The sequence below is a fragment of the Prosopis cineraria genome, unplaced genomic scaffold (genome assembly GCF_029017545.1).
Source record: "Prosopis cineraria cultivar Desert tree isolate PC_DT_omini unplaced genomic scaffold, ASM2901754v1 PC7, whole genome shotgun sequence".
Lineage (NCBI taxonomy): Eukaryota > Viridiplantae > Streptophyta > Magnoliopsida > Fabales > Fabaceae > Prosopis > Prosopis cineraria.
This window is the reverse complement of record NW_026555338.1, coordinates 29,502,318-29,520,415: the sequence shown is the minus strand read 5'-3', so window position 1 is coordinate 29,520,415 and position 18,098 is coordinate 29,502,318. Positions and strand designations below refer to the sequence as shown.

Here is an 18,098-nt window from a genome sequence, read left to right as displayed (position 1 = left end):
ACTAAATCAATATTTATTAGATGCATCAATCCTTTTTATTTTTAGATGATATCACATCAAACGAAGATATCACATGTAATCTGAGAGGACCGTTGCATGATTCACGCCAGTTTTTTCGTCTTCTATTGATATTGATGACAAGAATATTAGCCAGATTTTATTTTTTTTAACAACATAATGTTAACCAGACGTGGATGCTTTATAGAGAAGTTGAGTTAGGTTCACTTGCATCCTATAAAAATGTAGTGTGTGATTTTCTTTAAAAATTTCATATGTATAGAATAATAATTTATGATATTAAAATTGTGTGGCCTTTAAATTCAAAAAAACAGTTTTTTATTTAATCCAGAACAAACATGAAACTGGGTCCGGTAGGTCGTGACGATCCGACCCGGATTCGGTCAAGGCGAATTATCCATGCATAAAATGGCGTGCAAATTACCCTCATCTCCGCCAGAAAAGTTACCCCATTGTTGCTTGCAGAGAATTGGAAAAATGCCGCTGAAGCTCTATGATGCCACGGTTTCAAGCTTCGACGGAGTCTTCGAGAAGTTTCGATCAGAGGCGCCGAAGAACAAGGCCAATCTCATCCTATTCCTCGCCGACAAAGACCCTGCTACCTCTCTCAGCTGGTGCCCTGGTAATCTCGAGTTTCTCTGACTGCTCTCGAGTCTCCATAGATTATATTTGTTTCTCTGTGTTATCGTTTCCCATTTTTCGGTTTTTCATAGAATCTTACTCTTAATTCTCAGATATGGTGAATTTTGGAGAAAACCTGGAATTCTGCAAGATTGTATTGATAATATACCTGTTTGTTTGGAGCATTGGGGCACAATTAATTAATTTTTGTTTGTGTAGCCTAATTGTAAACTTTTGAGGGATAATTCTATTATTAATTTGAAATTTTCGCATCTGTAAAGAGAAAATTGAGCGAGAATTGCAAAATACAACATGCAGTGAGAAAGCTCCACTTTGAGAGGTGAAACTCGTAATTAAATTACCCAACCTTCATCGCCATTCGACCAAAAAAGTGGAAGAACTTGTTGACGAATTGATTTTTGAAGGATATGGTTGCAAGACTGTCTGTTGGACTGCTCTGTTTCTGATATTTGGCCTGCAGACTTGACTGATTCATAATTTTCATTGTACGTTGGTGATTATTTTACTGATGACGATATCATACTAAAGATGAATAAGCTGGATACCAAGGGCTTGTTTGGGAGTTTTAATGAGTTGATTTAAAATTTTACTGTTTACAAATTTTATGACAAAGAATAGTAACTGTGAAGTATAGACTTCTAGTCACGGAAGAAAATCAGAGTGAATTGTGGGTGATGAAAGAAAAACTAGTCGTTAGAATTGAAGCTTTGAAATTGGAGTGTGAAATGTAAGAGGATTGGTTTGAGAATCCATCTTAACCCTCCCACTCCATTACTTGTTATCTGCAATCATTCAGCAGTAGTTTGAGCAATTGTTTCCATCCTGCCAAACCAGTCCTGCAGTGGTAAGAACTCATGTACCAAAACCCTGAAATGAATAGTTTCTGTTTGGCTCTTTTTCTGTTCATAGATTGTGTGAGGGCTGAACCTGTGATCTACAAACAGCTGGAAGCTGCATCAGATGATATTGCACTACTGAGGGCTTATGTTGGAGACAGACCAACATGGAAGAATCCTCAGCATCCATGGAGGTTGGACTCAAGGTTCAAGGTCACAGGGGTACCATCGTTGGTCCGTTGGGAGAATGACACAGTCAAAGGTCGCCTGGAGGACAATGAAGCCCACATTGAACACAAGATTGAAGCTCTTGTTGCCTGAAATGATTGCCGGTGTAGCTCACTTCTGTATCATGTAAGAACTACTAGTTATGGTGTAATCTTCCCAGCAATTCATCCATCTTATTATTCTGCGTCTAGAGCTTTGCTGGTGGATCCTACAATGAAACAAAATATTGAGTACTAGTCAATGAACCCCCAATATCCTTGTAGCATCATCTTGGGACATGAACTAGACATTGCAAGATATGACACTATGGCTCTCTTTGGTAGTATGCATGCATGAATTTGGTGGGATTGGGATTGTGGTTGGAGTTAGAGTTAGGATTAGGATTGAAACTTTAAAAATGCGTTTGGTATGGAGTAATAATTGCAAGAATATTTATTTTTATTTTATTTTACAATTAAATATAAATTATGAAAAGACTACAATACCTTTTATAATTAATAAAAAAAACCCTAAAACATCTCTTCCTCTCTGTCGCTGTCAAACCCAACCAGATCTGCAATTTCCCTCTTCATCTTCCACACTCACTCTCTTCTTCTTATTAAATGATGTTAGGCACGTTAGGGAAGAAAGGGGAGGACGAGAGGAAGATGATTCATTTATGGAGATCAATAGATCTGAGGAAGACAGGTCGCAAAAGACAACTCACCCTCATCTTTGCAAGCAGGAGGATTCTATCTGTGACTATGAGAAGAATGGTGATGGAGGGCTTTGTTGTGATGGAGATGAAGATGACTGGAGATGCAGGAGGGTGGAGGGAGAAATGATGGGAGAGACATGGGAGGGAAAAGTTGAGTGAGAGGACTGGCTTGACAGTGGAGGGGTGTTTCGATCAGTGAAATTTGAATTTCAAAAATAAAATTTCAATACCACCTACCCTCATGGGTCTCACCAATCTCATGTTGGTGGGCTTCGCTAGTGCTAAGTTTTAGCCAATCAATCCTACCAATCATTTTAACATGAGATTTATCAATTTCAATCCCAATCTCAATCCTTACCTTCTAATGCCGCATACCAAATAGGGTCTATATTATGTCATGTTCAGGTGCAATGTGAAATGCCCTCTTTTGTTTGTTAGATGATATTCATTTTGTTTCAAATTATAAGACACTTTTTGATAAAATTTTATATACTAATAAACCTCATTAAATATACTTAACAACTTTATCTTTTCAAAATGAAAATATAAATTTTTAAAAACACCTATCATTTAATATATTAAAAAGAGAAATGGTGAAAATTAATTATATAAAGAAAAGGGGTAATATTGAAATAAGTTTATTTAATGAAATTTTAATTTTTTTAAAGTGTCTCATATTATGAAATGTCAAATTTATCTCAAAAGTGTCTTATAATTTGGGATGGAGGAAGTATTAATTAATATTTTAATTGATTATATATATATATATATATATTACATTTTCAAAATATTTATTTATTTTTTAATAAAAAGTTGTATCATGTTTTAGTCTAATTTCAAAATTATCAAATGAAATGCTCTCAATTGAGTCAAACAAATGTTTTGGTGAAAATTTATATACTCAAGATGTTTGTATCTAATTAAATTAAGATATGTGAATTTTTTATAGATTATTCATTTTATAATAAATTCTTATTATTGATTAAACTAATATATTAAGATCCACATGTCATAATTTTATTAGATATAAGTATATTAAGTATATAAGATTAAAAACATAAGTCCAGCCAAATATTTTTTTTGCTAAATTTTTTAAAAATGTATATATGGAAATATGATTTATTCTTTTATTTTATTCATGCATATTTGAATATGATATATATTTGTATAGTTGACGTTTAAACTGATAAAAAAATTTAGTTAACACATTTAAAATGTAATTGAATAGAAATTATATTTCTTTTTGATATGAATAGAAATCATATTTTAAACATAAGAAGATTTATATAATATTAAACAACTTTTTAAAAAAGTTTGACGTGCTTCATGTTTTATTTCAAAAATTACTTTTTTATTCAATAACATTCTTTTATCATTGACAAATTAAAGTTAAACAAGTAATAATATTTACTTTTACAGGAAACTTGCAGATGAGGACACAAGGGGACATTTACTAAGGAATCCTAAACAAGACTGTTGGCCCAAAAAAAAAAAAGTAAATAAGAGGAACAATAACAATTAGATCTTAAAAAAATAAATTAATAACAATTAAGTTTTTAATAAAAAATTTTACAAAATAAATTTTAAATATTAGTTTAAATAGTTATAAATAAAAATTTCCGTTACAATTTAAAAATTATATTTAATAATTAAATGTTTATTTATAATTAAAATTTTTAAATTTATAATAATTTAGATCAATATTTTTAACTTATTTTAAAAAAATTATTAAAAATTTAATTAATATTAATTTAATATTTTGAAACGTACCTATCATTCTCCCTTGATAAAATGGATGCCCTTCAAGGAAAAAGCTTTCAAAAGGTTGTCAGTTTCTTTATCTGGATTCCTCAACCAGAGGAGGCATGTAATAATTTAGCATTAATGCATTGGAGCCAATGCATGCGCAAATTCGCCTAGATCTGTCAATGAAGATTTGAACACAGAATCAACACTTTTTTTTTTTTTTTTTATATGTGCTATGAATTAATACGGTAATATTTGAATTGATAGATTTAAATTTAAATTTAAAATTTAAATCTTGAATTTAAAATATTATATTTAAAATCTTCTGTTTGAATAATGTAAAAAATTTTAATGTTACAAAAAAAAAAAGAACTGAAATCTGAAGTAGAAATGAATGATTGAAAGTGATGAATTCACCTTTATTTTTTAATTGGCAAGACAAGAACAAAAGATAAAAAGAATTGCGTTAAGACTTGTAGAAATCGAAAAAAGAGAAGAACATGAAAGATTGAATATTACAATATCAGGATCCTTCACTTGAAGGATTTGCAACAACAGTTCATTTAAAGGGTGAAATACAAACCCCGAATTATGGGGATTAATCTCAAGGGATTACATTCAATTTTCCTAACTCAACTTACAATGTGATGTTCTTTGTATAGATTTTAGGGCCACCAACACTAAGTGATTAATTCTTAATCACCTATTAACACCCTAGTATTAAAATAAATTGCAAAAATAACAGAGATATTGAGAGTGAAACGTAAAGAAAACAAGAATGTTAGAGTAATTGAAATTTCAAATGAAATTATAATAAAAACATGGATTTAAAATCCAAAGACTTCTATGCATTTGATTTAAATTCAAATCAAATCTTCAAGCATCCAAAACCACATTAACAAAAGCAATCACTAAAAACTGATTTAGCTAACGTGACAGGTAACCAGTTTTGATTAATTCAATTAGAATTCGTCAGTAATTCGGACCGCACACTACGTTTGGGCAAGACATAATGTCCATCCAGGGACATCCGATAAAATAAACCCAAGATAAAAATGCCTGGGACGAATAAGATGCTTGTACCAAAAGAGCATTGTGAGCCATTATTTTAAATGTCATAACTTAGAACCTTATTCTGCTAGAACTAGTTAATGAGCTTGGTTTCTAACTTTCTATTTTCAAATGATGCGTAGAATCTCTTCCCTCAACTGAATCAAGAGAAACGTCAGCATGTTTATTTTCTCTAACATCCAAACATAATGCAAGACCAGTGCATGATAATCATCAGTTGCATATCTATAAAGCAGAATAATCCTTCATAAAAGTTTATGATGGTATCGGTTATTAAAAAAAAAAAAATTTATGTTCGTCTTAAAAATTTAAACTTCTCCCCTTGGACCTCTTCTTTATATAGTCTCTCTCAAATCTTAAACCAAACATATAATTAATTTTCGCGTCATAAATTTACTTTTCGTTCATACAAATAACATGAAATTTGTAAACAAAATTGAAGTTTTCATATCATACCTGCGCATTAACGGCGACAGTTACCACTGAGAAATTGAGAAGGCTAACGGTAAACGAGACGTGGGCCAGCGAATTAACTTCTCGTATCATCCTCCTGTAACCTATTATGATGATACACACAGAAGAACCCTTCTCAATTTTCTGAATTGATTGTTACCAGGAATGGGTTTTACTTGAAGGATTTTGAGCAGAGCCAATATTTATTTTCCGTTGAAATAGGTCTAAAAGAAAATCCCAGTCTCACATAGAAAGATTTTACTCTGTTTCCCTGTTTCAGGCTTCTTGCTATTCACATTGCGTTTCAGGTAATGACTAGTGCTGCTATTTTTTATTTCTAATCTGTTTTCCATGAAACTTCACGAAATGAAAGAAAGCTATTGTTTGCGAGGTTTCATCTGTGTCTGTGAACTTTGAAGCTTGGTGATGATTGGCATGTGATAATCTCCAGATACTTTCATACATTGTAACCATTTCAAAATTTCCATGTGCTCTGCCTTTTTCCTTTGGCTGAATAATGCTGAAAACTATGATACAAAAAATCAGAACGTTAAATAGAAAGGTAAATAAAAGAAAAGATAATAAACTTAGTTACGTGATTTTTTCAAAGCATCTGTAATTATCAAACATAGTTTATTCATGTTATTTCTGCCGGACTGATATGCTTACTTTTTTGCTGATTTTAGTGAAATTCTGATCTCTCCTTATTTACTGTTTGAGAGAATGAAGAGAATGTATGTATTTGATTTATGACAATGGCTTGTTTCATCTGTGATATGTTAGATGTATGCTTCAACATGTGGTGTTTTTAATGTTGAAATATTTATGTATAAGATGAATCTTCCTTTTATTCATGGATGCTTCAGCCCATTATTGCAGAATAAACAATGGCTAATCAAAATCAAAAGAAGCCACATGAAGATTACTCTCTTAAGGAGACAACTCCAAACATTGCTGCTGGAAGAATCATAAGTGGAGACAGGCTTCCCACTGCCTTTGACCTCGTAGAGAAAATGCATTTTCTCTTTGTGAGGGTCGTGAAAGCTAGAAACTTGCAAAGTACCACTAAATGTAACACTTGCAATCCCTATGTTGAAGTGAAGCTTGGAAGTTTCATAGGAACAACTCTGTTTTTCCACAAAGCTTCAAGTCCAGAATGGAACCAAGTCTTTGCTTTTGCAAAAGATCGAATTCAGGAACCGGTTTTAGAAATTTTGGTGAATGACAAGGTAAATGGTACCAATAAAATCAGGGCCGAGTTTTATTCAGTGTATCTGATATTCCCATGAGAGTTCCACCAGATAGTCCATTGGCCCCACAATGGTATAGACTTGAAGATAAAAAAGGGATTAAGCTTAAAGAAGAGTTGATGTTATCTATTTGGATGGGAACTCAAGCAGATGAAGCTTTCCCAGATGCTTATCACTCAGATGTAGCAATATGCAATATCAGTGACAATATTGCTTACACGCGATCAAAAGTGTATATCTCTCCCAGGCTATGGTATTTAAGAGTGAATGTGATTCAAGCTCAGGATTTGCCAGTCAACAAAAAGAATGATAGCTTAGAAATCTTCATTCAAGCTGCTCTTGGGAATGTTGCTCTCAGAAGCCGTCCCTTGAAGATTAGCTCAAACCCCGTTTGGAATGAGGATCTGATGTTTGTTGCAGCAGAACCTTTTGAAGAATCTTTGGTTCTGAGCTTGGAGCAAGGGAATTCAAGTTCAAGTAAGCATGAAAAAATGGGAATTTGTGTGGTTCCATTGAAGAATGTAGAGCAAAGAATAGATGCTGCACCACCTTCTAGCAAATGGTACAACCTTGAACAGACCAAGAAGGTTCAAGAGGGATGTGAGAAAACTAACAAGGTCAATGAAGTTGAAGAAGAACAAAAAGAGCAAGTTAAGTTTTCAACTAAGCTTAACATGAGGATCTCCTTGGATGGTGGATACCATGTTCTTGATGAGGCCACGCAATACAGTAGTGATCTCAGGCCAACATCTAAAAAACTGAGCAAACCAGGAATTGGAGTTTTGGAATTGGGTATTCTGAATGCTATTGGGCTATCACCAATGAAAAAGGACAATAGAACTGATGCTTATTGTGTTGCCAAGTATGGCCCTAAATGGGTTAGAACAAGAACTATAGTTGATAGTCTCTCTCCCAAGTGGAATGAGCAATATACTTGGGAAGTTTATGATCCTTGCACAGTCATAACAATAGCAGTATTTGATAATGGCCATCTACAAACAGAAAAAAATGCTGAGGCAACAATAGATAAGAGAATTGGAAAGGTAAGAATTAGACTCTCAACACTCGAGACAGACAGAGTATACACTCACTTTTACCCACTCATAAACTTACAGCCTCAAGGAGCCATAAAAATGGGAGAAATCCAGTTGGCTGTGAGATTCTCTTGCCCATCTTTGCTCAATGTCTTGCAAACATATACACAACCTTTGCTTCCTAAAATGCATTACATTAGCCCATTATCAATATTTCAGCTAGATAGTTTAAGAAATCAAGCAGCTATTATTACCTCATTGAGACTAAGCAGGGCTGAACCACCCTTGAAGAGAGAGGTTGTGGAGTACACGCTTGATGTGAGAGCAAATGTTTGGAGCATGAGAAAAGGAAGAGCTCAAATTCAGAGAATCTTTAGCCTTCTGAGTGGTATAGTTTATGTCTGCAAGCAATTACATGAGTCCGTAACTGGAAAAGCTCAGTAAAAACAATCACTACTTATTCATCTTCCTCTTGGTGATCTTCTTCCCAGAAACAATCCTTCCCATGGTGTTTTCCTTCCTCGTCGGAATCGGAATCTGGAGGTATCCATCGCGGCCGAGACTTCCGACCCATATGGATCTTAAGCTGTCTCATGCTGACACAGCGACGGTTGAAGAACTGGAAGAAGAGTTTGATCCATTCCCATCAAGATTCAATGGTGAGAACTTGAGGAAAAGGTATGATCGGTTGAGAGGGATTGCAGGGAGGTTGATTGCTGTGATGGGTGATTTGGCAACTCAAGGAGAGAGGATTCAATCACTGTTGAGTTGGAGAGATCCGAGAGCGACGGCTCTGTTTGTGATTTTCTGTTTGGCTGGTGGGATTCTAAGTTGGTTCTTTTCTTTTAAGGTTGTCATCTTTGTTCTGGTGACTTACTTGTTGAGACCTCAAAGGTTTCGATTTGACATACCAGCTGTGCCACAGAATTTCCTCAGGAGGATGCCTGCAAAATCAGATGGCTTGCTTTAATATTTGTTTTGATTGATTCTTATGTTCTTTAGAAAACCCATTTTGACGTCGTCTTCTTCTTCTTCGTCATGGTGGGTTGAATTGAAGAAGATGAATAATGAAAAGCAATCGGCGTTGACTGTTACAGCAATGCTGAACTTCTGTTTCTTCAAGAGCATCAAGAAGCTTTTCTTTACTTGCACTGGGTTGTTTCACCCACACACACACACATACACACACACACTATACACACACACATTCTCGGACCACGTTTTGAGGGACAAACAATAAGGACAGAGCTGCCCATGGTAGTTTTTGATGTTTTATGAACAAAAAAATACAACTTATTTCTCTCCATAAATGATGGTGTGTGATATGAATGCCTGACAGATTGTGTTATTTTTTGGCATATCATTTTTATGTTGACAAGGCCATGATGAAAATCATGTAATTACAAATAAATTAGGAGATACCTAATGTCAAAAATTCTTACATCCTAATATTGAATTATTAAGAATTCTAATATTAAAATTATTTTTATTGGCTTGATGAGCCAGCTGATTAGTGCAACAATTTACTTTTTTAAAAACATGATCAATGAAAATCTATTAATTTTAAATAAGAAGCTTGTTGATGTTTTAATAAGATTGATAAAAGATGGCATATCATTTGTTGCCTGTAAATTACACTTGTGCTTTATTCTAAAATATTATTCTAAAATTGACTAAATTTCCCTTTGCGGAAGCACATCAATTAGCACATTTTTTAGAATAAAAATAATTGTCAATTGTCATGTCTTCAATTAAAAATAATTTTATTTTTTTAAATGTCAAATATACCGTTTTAGAGAAGAAAGAAAAAAATTTCCTTTTTATTTTTCAATTTCATTCTTCGGGCAGGCACAAAAATTAAGGGAAAAAAATCCGAACATGAAATATGTTATAACTTATCCACAAATAAACATTTCATTATATGAGGCTAGAAATCAGTCAAGAAATCAATTATTAGGGGTTAGCATTAGCATTAGCATCAGTATTAGTATTAACAAAATCTCTCTAAACTATAAAATTGATTCGCATGGCATCTACAGACACTCACAAGAGTCAGAATAGATGGGCTGGGCTCAGACTGACAAACAGCTGATAAGCATTATCGGACTCGGGAAATGTGCGTCCAGTATAAATTCATATGGGTATGTTTCAGGAAGCCCAACCCGGACTATTCCGTTCGCACGAAACCCTAGCGATGTATGGGCGATATATATGGTAAACACAACCACTAAAACTTCTCTCATTTTCGCAGTATTGAAGGTTACTGCAGAACCAACCAGCGGAAGGAGGTAGCGGCTGAAGCGGCAGCAATGGCTCCCAAGCAGAGAACACCAAAGGTGAGCAGAAATCCTGAATTGATTAGAGGGATTGGAAAGTACTCGAGGTCGAAGATGTACCACAAAAGAGGTCTCTGGGCTATCAAGGCCAAAAATGGCGGCGTTTTCCCCCGTCACGATCCCAAGCCAAAGCTTGAAGCTCCGGCGGAGAAGCCACCCAAGTTTTACCCTGCCGACGATGTCAAGAAGCCTTTGGTCAACAAGCACAAGCCGAAGCCTACTAAGCTCAGGTGCTTTTCTTTTATCTGTTTGTTAAGATGTTTGGTTTGACTGTGTTTGATTGTGGAAGTGGTCAACGATATTTTGATTTGATTTTCTTTCTAGTGCTGTATTCTTTTTTTCAAAAAAAAAAAAAGTTTGAATGTGGGAAATTGTATATGACAAGTGGGGGTTTTTGAATGTTGGTTTTCTACTGGGACGTCTTTTAAGGTGTTGATTGGGATTAGGTGTCAGTTCCGTATGATAAATAACGAGACGAACTCTAAATTTGTTGCCTCTTCCCTTCTTTGATCCCCTTGTTTTTGTTGCCGTGAGTTTATTATGGGTTTATTTACGTCATTTTGTTGAGTGGCTGTCTATGGGTGTTTGTTGATTATTATTAATTCTGTCGAGGTTAGAAAATGTTGATGGCTGGTGGGTTATTTGGAATGTGGGAGCTCTCTTAGTGAGGGATATTGAGAAAGGCTGGATTTGGGCGAGGCATGTTAATAAATATAAATAAGAGGAGTCCTCTTGTGTTTAATGTACTTCAATCTCATAATTAACAATTACATGTTTATGATTTGTATGGGTTTTTCCGGCATATAGATTTATTGTTGATATTTATCTGCTTGTGTCTTCGCTCTGCAGGGCTAGCATTACTCCCGGTACTGTGCTGATTCTTCTTGCTGGGAGATTCAAGGGAAAGAGAGTCGTTTTTCTGAAGCAGCTTCCCTCTGGGCTGCTCCTTGTCACTGGTATATGATCTGATACCTTCTGTGGAATGAGTTGTTGAGTGATGAGCATTTTTAATTGGCGTTGCTTCATTTGCTATATGATCATTGAGTACACTTGGTTTTATATACTCACATTATTGTTGTGCAATTTCGTTTGTTTTTAGAATTGCTTTCTCTTACTGTCATTTTGTTTTAGTTGTACTGTTAATCACCCTCATAGTCACTCCCTTTTCTATTACTGGCCATTGGCCGTTTTTGTACAAGTGATGATGGTTATGTTTATCATGGTTGTGCTTGTAATTAGTTCAATCTAGCTCCTCTTAATTCTGTCAATGGTAATTTCTTCATGCCAGCCTTTACTCTTTTGCACTCTCTGGGCTTGGACTCTTATACTTTTGTGGTACATCCTGTTGACTAGATATGGTCTCTCTGTTTTTTTTTAATACTTTGCTCTTGCCACTTCAGGTCCATTTAAAATTAATGGAGTTCCTTTGAGACGTGTTTGCCAGTCTTATGTCATTGGCACCTCCACGAAGGTTGACATTTCGGGAGTTAATGTTGAGAAATTTGATGACAAATACTTTGCCAAGAAAGCCGAGAAGAAGAAGAAAAAGGGAGAAGGGGAGTTCTTTGAGGCAGAAAAGGAGGTTGGCTTTTCAAATTACTGTGCTTTGTTGTTTTTCTTTGTCATCTCCAATTGTTTTGGTCTTCTGATCGCGGTTCCCTTGTTCCACTTTATTTTTGTTTTATTCTTTCCAAATGCAGGAGAAAAATGTGATCCCCCAGGAGAAAAAGGATGACCAGAAAATTGTGGATTCTGCTTTGTTACAAGCTATTGAGAGCGTTCCAGACTTGAAGGCTTATTTGGGCGCAAGGTTTTCTCTCAAGGCTGGCATGAAGCCTCATGAACTAGTCTTCTAAGAGAATACAAGAGTGTTAACTTTTGTTTCTTCTATTTGATCTTGACGTTTGTCCCAGTAGTTGTGCTCTGTCTTTATTGGTTATAGACTTCGAAAGGATGTGATTGTCATTTTAGATAATGCGCTGTGCAAGAATTTTCCCTCCCTTCAATTTTGCTTTTGTTAGCTCTTGATTAAATCTACAAATTTGTTATATATTTGAGTCTTTCTGTGTTTGTCAAATGGGTGTTTCTTTCTGTGGCCGAGCATCTTTAATTAATCGTTACATTAATTGGTTATTTTTTGGCGTTTGTAATCATTTTAAGTGGTAACACGAATGTGTGTGTAATAAGCATACAGATCCGTCAAAATCTGAAAACTCATTGAAGGTTTCTCACGTGACAAATCAAATTAGTAATTATTATAGAGAAATACGTTCATCAAAGTCTTCGATCTCCGTCATAAAATCCATGCAATTCGTTCTGCAATGATGTACTTTGGAGAAAATTAGTACATATATTGATTTCACTCACATTGAAGAAGGAAGTCAACACGTTATGTCTTAATTACATGCAGAAAAACAAATATTACAGCAAACTATCTGTTTTAGAAGGCAGCCGCTTAAAGAAATTACTTGGAACAGATGGTAGCTTACTCCGAAACCTTGGGTGGCGCAAGCAATATAAACCGGTGGCCATAGCCACCAATCTGAACGGTGTTGCATAGAGAACCACAGCCGTAGAAAAGCTGAACAAGACGAAGATAGTGGTTGCTCTGGGGTCTCTCCAGCTCAACAGAGACTGAATCCTCTCACCTTGTGCAGCCAAGTCCCCAACCACAGTCTGAATCCTCCCTGCAATACTTCTAAGCCTGTCATACCTCATTCTTACTACATCATTGGATCTTGAAGTTGGGAATGTATCAAACTCCTCATCAAGTTCATCTGGTTGTACTGTTTCTGCATAAGATAGCTGAGGATCCATATGAGGAGGGTGTCTGGGACGGAACCTGTAGTTCCATACTCCAATGAAGAATGTATATAGAAACATAGTTGGAAGTATCAGCTCTGGGTGGAAGATTAGTATCAGAAACAGAATGTGAACTAGAATGGATGTGACGGGGTTCTTCCATTGGCAAACATCATTCAACCATCTTTGTATTGCAGTCAAATTAGAGGAGAGAGACAAAATTCGGAAAAAGTTTGCTTTGCTTCTTCTCATGCTCCACAAATGAGAATCCACATCTAACATGTACTCCACCACTTCCTTTCTCAAAGGGGGTTCAGCTCGGCCAAGCCTAATGGCTACCATATTCATGGCTTGGTGTCTTAAATTCTCTAACTGGTTCACTGTAAATGGGTGTAAATAATGCATCTTGGGTAGCAAGGGTTGGGCATAAACTTGAACCATATTGACAAGTGAGAAGGTAGTGAACCTGATTGCTAGTTTAAGCTCACCCATCTTCTTCACCCCATGTGGATGCAAAACAAAAAGTGGATAAGAATGGATATAGGTCCTGCTACCTTCTAGTGTAGAAAGCCGAACCCTTACCTTCCCTATTTGTGAATCAGGGGTTGAATTTCCATCTTTCAGGTGGCAATTGTCAAAAACTCCCAATGTTATTACAGTGCAAGGATCATAAACCTCCCATGTGTATTGCTCATTCCATTTAGGATTGAAAGTATTGAGAATTGTTCTGGTTCTGACCCATTTCTGGCCGTACTTAGCAACACAATAAGCATCAGTGCTGCCATGCCCATCCTTCATCTTCATTGGAAGAAGGCCATGTCCTCCTAATATTCCCACTTCAAGTATCCCAACGGGAGGCTTCCATAGTTGTCTTGATGTTGGTCTTTGATCACTTGTGTACAGAGCTGATTCATCCAGCACATGATATCCACCATCAAGACAAACTCTCATGTGAATTCTGCTTGCAAACTTGAGGTTGTTCCTCCTATCACCTTCCATTAGTCCAAAGCCATGTTTCTCAAGAGGGAACCAGCGAGAATGAACTGGCCTGTGGTCTAGCCGTTTGTCAAAATGCATCAATGGCAAGTTTATCTTCCCTAGAACCTCATCTTTAGTGGGGTGAACATGATCCTCCACAGTAATCACCAGGTGCTCCTCAAAAGGTTCTGCTACAACAAAAATCAAATCTTCATTCCAAAATGGAGTTGTTGTGGGATGTGCGCATATCTTGGTCCTTAGTACTTGGTTACCAACCTGGGCTTTCACGAAAGCATCTGGCAGGCGATTTCTGTCGCTAGGAATCACGTCATGAGCTTCAATGATGTTGACCCTGAGATACCATAGTTTTGGTGAGACATAAACCTTGGACCTGACATTGAAAATACCTTCTCCATAAACTGTGGCTGCATCAGAATGCCAAGCATCTGAAAAAACTTCATCAGATTGAGTTCCCATCCACACTGCAAGCATGACGTCACCCTTGACTTCACCTTCTCCTCTCCAATCCTCAAGTCTGTACCATTGAGGAGCCAATGGGCTATCAGGTGGAACTCTAGTTGGCACCTCGTTCAGGTCGAAAACCACCCTCCCAAGATAGTCATCCTTCCCCACCATTTCCTTATCCTTCACGAAAACTTCCAGCACAGAGGTCTGAATCCGATCTTTCGAGAAAGCAAAAACTTGGTTCCATTCCGGGTTCAATTTTTTCTCAATGTGTTTTGTTCTTCCTCTGTAATTTCCCAGCTTCACTTCCACGAGAGGATCACGGCTTCCTGTCATGAAGCTAGGAGTAAGATCCTTGGCTTTCATGACCCGAACATACAAATAAAACATCTGCTCAACTAGATCACACGTGCTTTTGAACTTTTCCCACGTGCACCACCACGCTTCCACTCTCTTACAATTCCACCATTTGACCACCTCTCTCCAAGCCGTGTGCTGGTGTCCTTCACTTTGTAATCCTCATCGTTTTGGCGAGAATGGACTTGAGAACTCGCTGGGTGAATATTTGTCAATGAAGTAACTCTTGGTCGTTGCTTTATGGAAATCACTTGCTGCTGCATAACTTGATGTTTGTGTAACTGTTGAGCTGCCTCTTGTATAGGTTCTCTGCTCTCCTCCTTTGGCACTTCGACCATATCTGCAATCCCACCAAACTTAGCCTCTGCTTCAACTGAAGAATTTCCAGCAGCATCACCGTTTACTTCCTCAGTGGTAACTTTTGGAGCATCAACTTCAGGACCTTCAGCTATTTCTTTCTCAGCGGAGTCTTCATTTTCTAGAAGATTAGCAGTAGATGTAGCTGCAGTGGAATCCTGTACTTGTCGTAGAGAGGATGAGATTTCTTCCAGCTGGGCAGTACATGATGGAGAAACAGCTTTATTGGGTTTGGATTCTGATGCAAAGTACAGTTTCAAGCCAATCTCACCCTTCACAGGTGAGAAAATCCATTTTTTTTCCAGTGGGAAAACTTGATAGACTTCTTCCCCTTCCTTCACAATATTGGAGCAAGGAATTCTCACCCTCCCAAGAAAGTTCCGCCCACTGATAGGCCTTCTCTCGTTGTAGACTGAGACGTCAATGCTCTGGCGATCGTAAGGTTTGGTTGCATCTAAATGAAAGATCAGTTTGTGATTCCAAGTGGGGTTGAGATTCTTTGGAACAGCTCTGGTTCTGCTCAACTGGTTTTCAAACTCAACCTCCACAAATGGACTCGCTGATCCTTCTCCATCTTTAGGCATGAGATCATGAGCATCAATGACCTCCACCACCAGCTTCATTTCCTTGTCTTGTCCCCTCACTGTCACAAGAAGCTAAATCTAAATTAACCATTCACAAGTGAACCGAAAAATAGCATTGGAAGAACAAAGGTTGTTTAGCTTAAGAAGACAAAAACATGACAGAAAGAACAGTTAAAGATTTCAGTTTTCACTAGTGACTGATACAGCCACTTTGGTTAAGCAAAGAATAATTTGATGGAGAAGCTGCTTGAGGAAAGCTTCGCAATGATCTAACGTAAAGCTGACCCATTCTTTTGGTTTAAAATAGGATATGAACAAACGAGCCATCCTTGCTCTCTATTGACAACGTGGAAGCTGCCTCAAGACCTCAATGACAGTAGCTGAATCAAAGGGGCAAAAAAAAAGTCATGGGTTTTTGCATATTTGTGCTTGGGGATCAGTTCTTTCTTCTATGTTGAGCAATGCAAAAGTGAAGAAAAAGTGAGAGAGCAGAGCTTGAAAGATACAGTGGAAGCGGCAAGAAAGAAATCGAAGGCAGCTTCAGTTTTTCTGGACTTGGCCAACGATGCCTTCCTTGTGCTTTATTCTTCTTTTGACGCTTGGTGTGTGGATTTTTTAGTCTTTCAAACCTTGTTTATAAAAATATTTGAGCTTCACATACGCAAACGCACACGCACAGAGAGTGTGTATATATATAATCCCTCTCATTTCTTGAATGCTGTACATATTTTTTAAATATTTGTAATTGTAATTGTAATGTAATTTCTAAATACCGAAAATTTTGGTCCCGCGTGAGTTTTGTAAACTCTTATACTTAATGTTTCTTTTATGCACTTTGTAAGGTTTAAGATGGATCACATTATTATTCATAATTTTAATTGTGTGTAACTTAATGTAAAGTTTATATTTTATATAGATATTGATGTTGATATTTAGATAGATAAATTTAATATGAGAATCGATGAAGTTTAGAAAAGGAAAATCAAATAAAAGCGCAGAGAAGAGAAGAGCAAGAGGTAAAGTTAAGAACAAATTACATGTGAGTTTATGTGAAATAAGAATAGAATTCTTAATGAAATACAAAACAATATATATAACCAAAAAAACAATTTTTTGGTTAAAGTATGTTGGAAGAGTTTAAACTATTGACTTCTACAGGTTCCCCCTTCTAAAATGCACATTTAATCATTTTATTTTACACAATTTATTTGTTTAGTTTTTTAATTTTATAAAGTATTTTATCAATTTTTTAATTTAATACTAGTGGTTTCTTTAATAATTTTTTTTTACATTAAACCTTTAAATATTAACAAAATATTTTTAAATATTGAATATTAAATTTAGTTTTTTAAAATAATGACAAAAAATAATAATCTGAAACTATTTGTATTAAGATTAGAAGATTAAAAAATATTTTATATAATTAATACACTTTAATCTCTATTATCTTCGCCAACAAATCATGGGATATCATAATGTTGTTTACTTTTTGTTTTTTTTTTGCAAGAATAATATCGTTATATTTAGAGTAAAATACACAAACTTTCTTTTTATTTTGTTTAAATTACAAACACCTCATTTTTTTTAAAACATATATTTTAATTCAATTTTTAACACTGTTAAAAACGTTCCATTAAAATTTTAAAATACTTAATTTTTTATTTAAAATTATGTAGCAAAAATTAAAAATTATTGATTTTTCCTTATAATCTAATTATCTATTTCTCCAACTTTAAATAATTAAGTATAACAATATTTAAATAAAAATTTTAAAATATATTATTAAAAATATAAAATTTACAGAAAAATATATATTAACTAATTTATCTCATATTATATTAGATTCTTATTTTATTGAATTTTTTACGTGTTAGTTTGAAATATTATTTTAGCTACTTATTTTTTTAAATTTTCTCAAAATACTAAATAAATAATTTTTCATAACTAAAACAATTAAAAAGGTAAAAATATATCTATTACTTTGTTGGCTAACTTAAATAAGTTTTTAAATAATATTTACATTTAAAGAGACGTATTTTAATTAAACATATATTATTTAACAGTTAACTGACAAGAAGGAGGTTTGTGTTTAATAATTATTAATGTTAGGAAAAGTTTGTATAGATTTAAAAATAAAAAATATATTTATAAAATAAAATATAGGGGAGGTGTTATATTTTATTGTCATACTTATGATTTAAAATTTTGGTGTAAAATGTTTCGTGCTCATGTCACGTGTGATAA

The 18,098-nt window shown here is 35.1% G+C and overlaps 3 protein-coding genes and 1 pseudogene across 3 annotated transcripts; 3 read left to right on the top strand and 1 right to left on the bottom strand.

Annotated features, from left to right (window-relative positions):
- Positions 1–398: 398 nt before the first annotated feature.
- LOC129315332 (thioredoxin-like protein Clot) lies at positions 399–2,049 on the top strand. Its single transcript, XM_054958964.1, has 2 exons — positions 399–640; positions 1,570–2,049. The coding sequence occupies exons 1-2, from the start codon at positions 418–420 to the stop codon at positions 1,815–1,817; spliced, it is 471 nt and encodes a 156-aa protein (XP_054814939.1). The 5' UTR covers positions 399–417; the 3' UTR covers positions 1,818–2,049.
- A 4,529-nt stretch (positions 2,050–6,578) lies between these two features.
- Positions 6,579–9,042, top strand: LOC129316710 (FT-interacting protein 3-like; annotated as a pseudogene).
- Positions 9,043–10,207: 1,165 nt separating this feature from the next.
- Positions 10,208–12,363, top strand: LOC129315934 (60S ribosomal protein L6). The gene is made up of 4 exons (XM_054960108.1): positions 10,208–10,541; positions 11,161–11,267; positions 11,712–11,893; positions 12,012–12,363. The coding sequence occupies exons 1-4, from the start codon at positions 10,285–10,287 to the stop codon at positions 12,165–12,167; spliced, it is 702 nt and encodes a 233-aa protein (XP_054816083.1). The 5' UTR covers positions 10,208–10,284; the 3' UTR covers positions 12,168–12,363.
- Positions 12,364–12,562: 199 nt separating this feature from the next.
- On the bottom strand, positions 12,563–16,296 carry LOC129315933 (FT-interacting protein 1-like). The gene is given in 2 exon segments (XM_054960107.1): positions 12,563–14,991; positions 14,994–16,296. Coding segments are annotated over 2 exon segments (3,159 nt in total). The 5' UTR covers positions 15,894–16,296; the 3' UTR covers positions 12,563–12,732.
- Between the last annotated feature and the right edge of the window lie 1,802 nt (positions 16,297–18,098).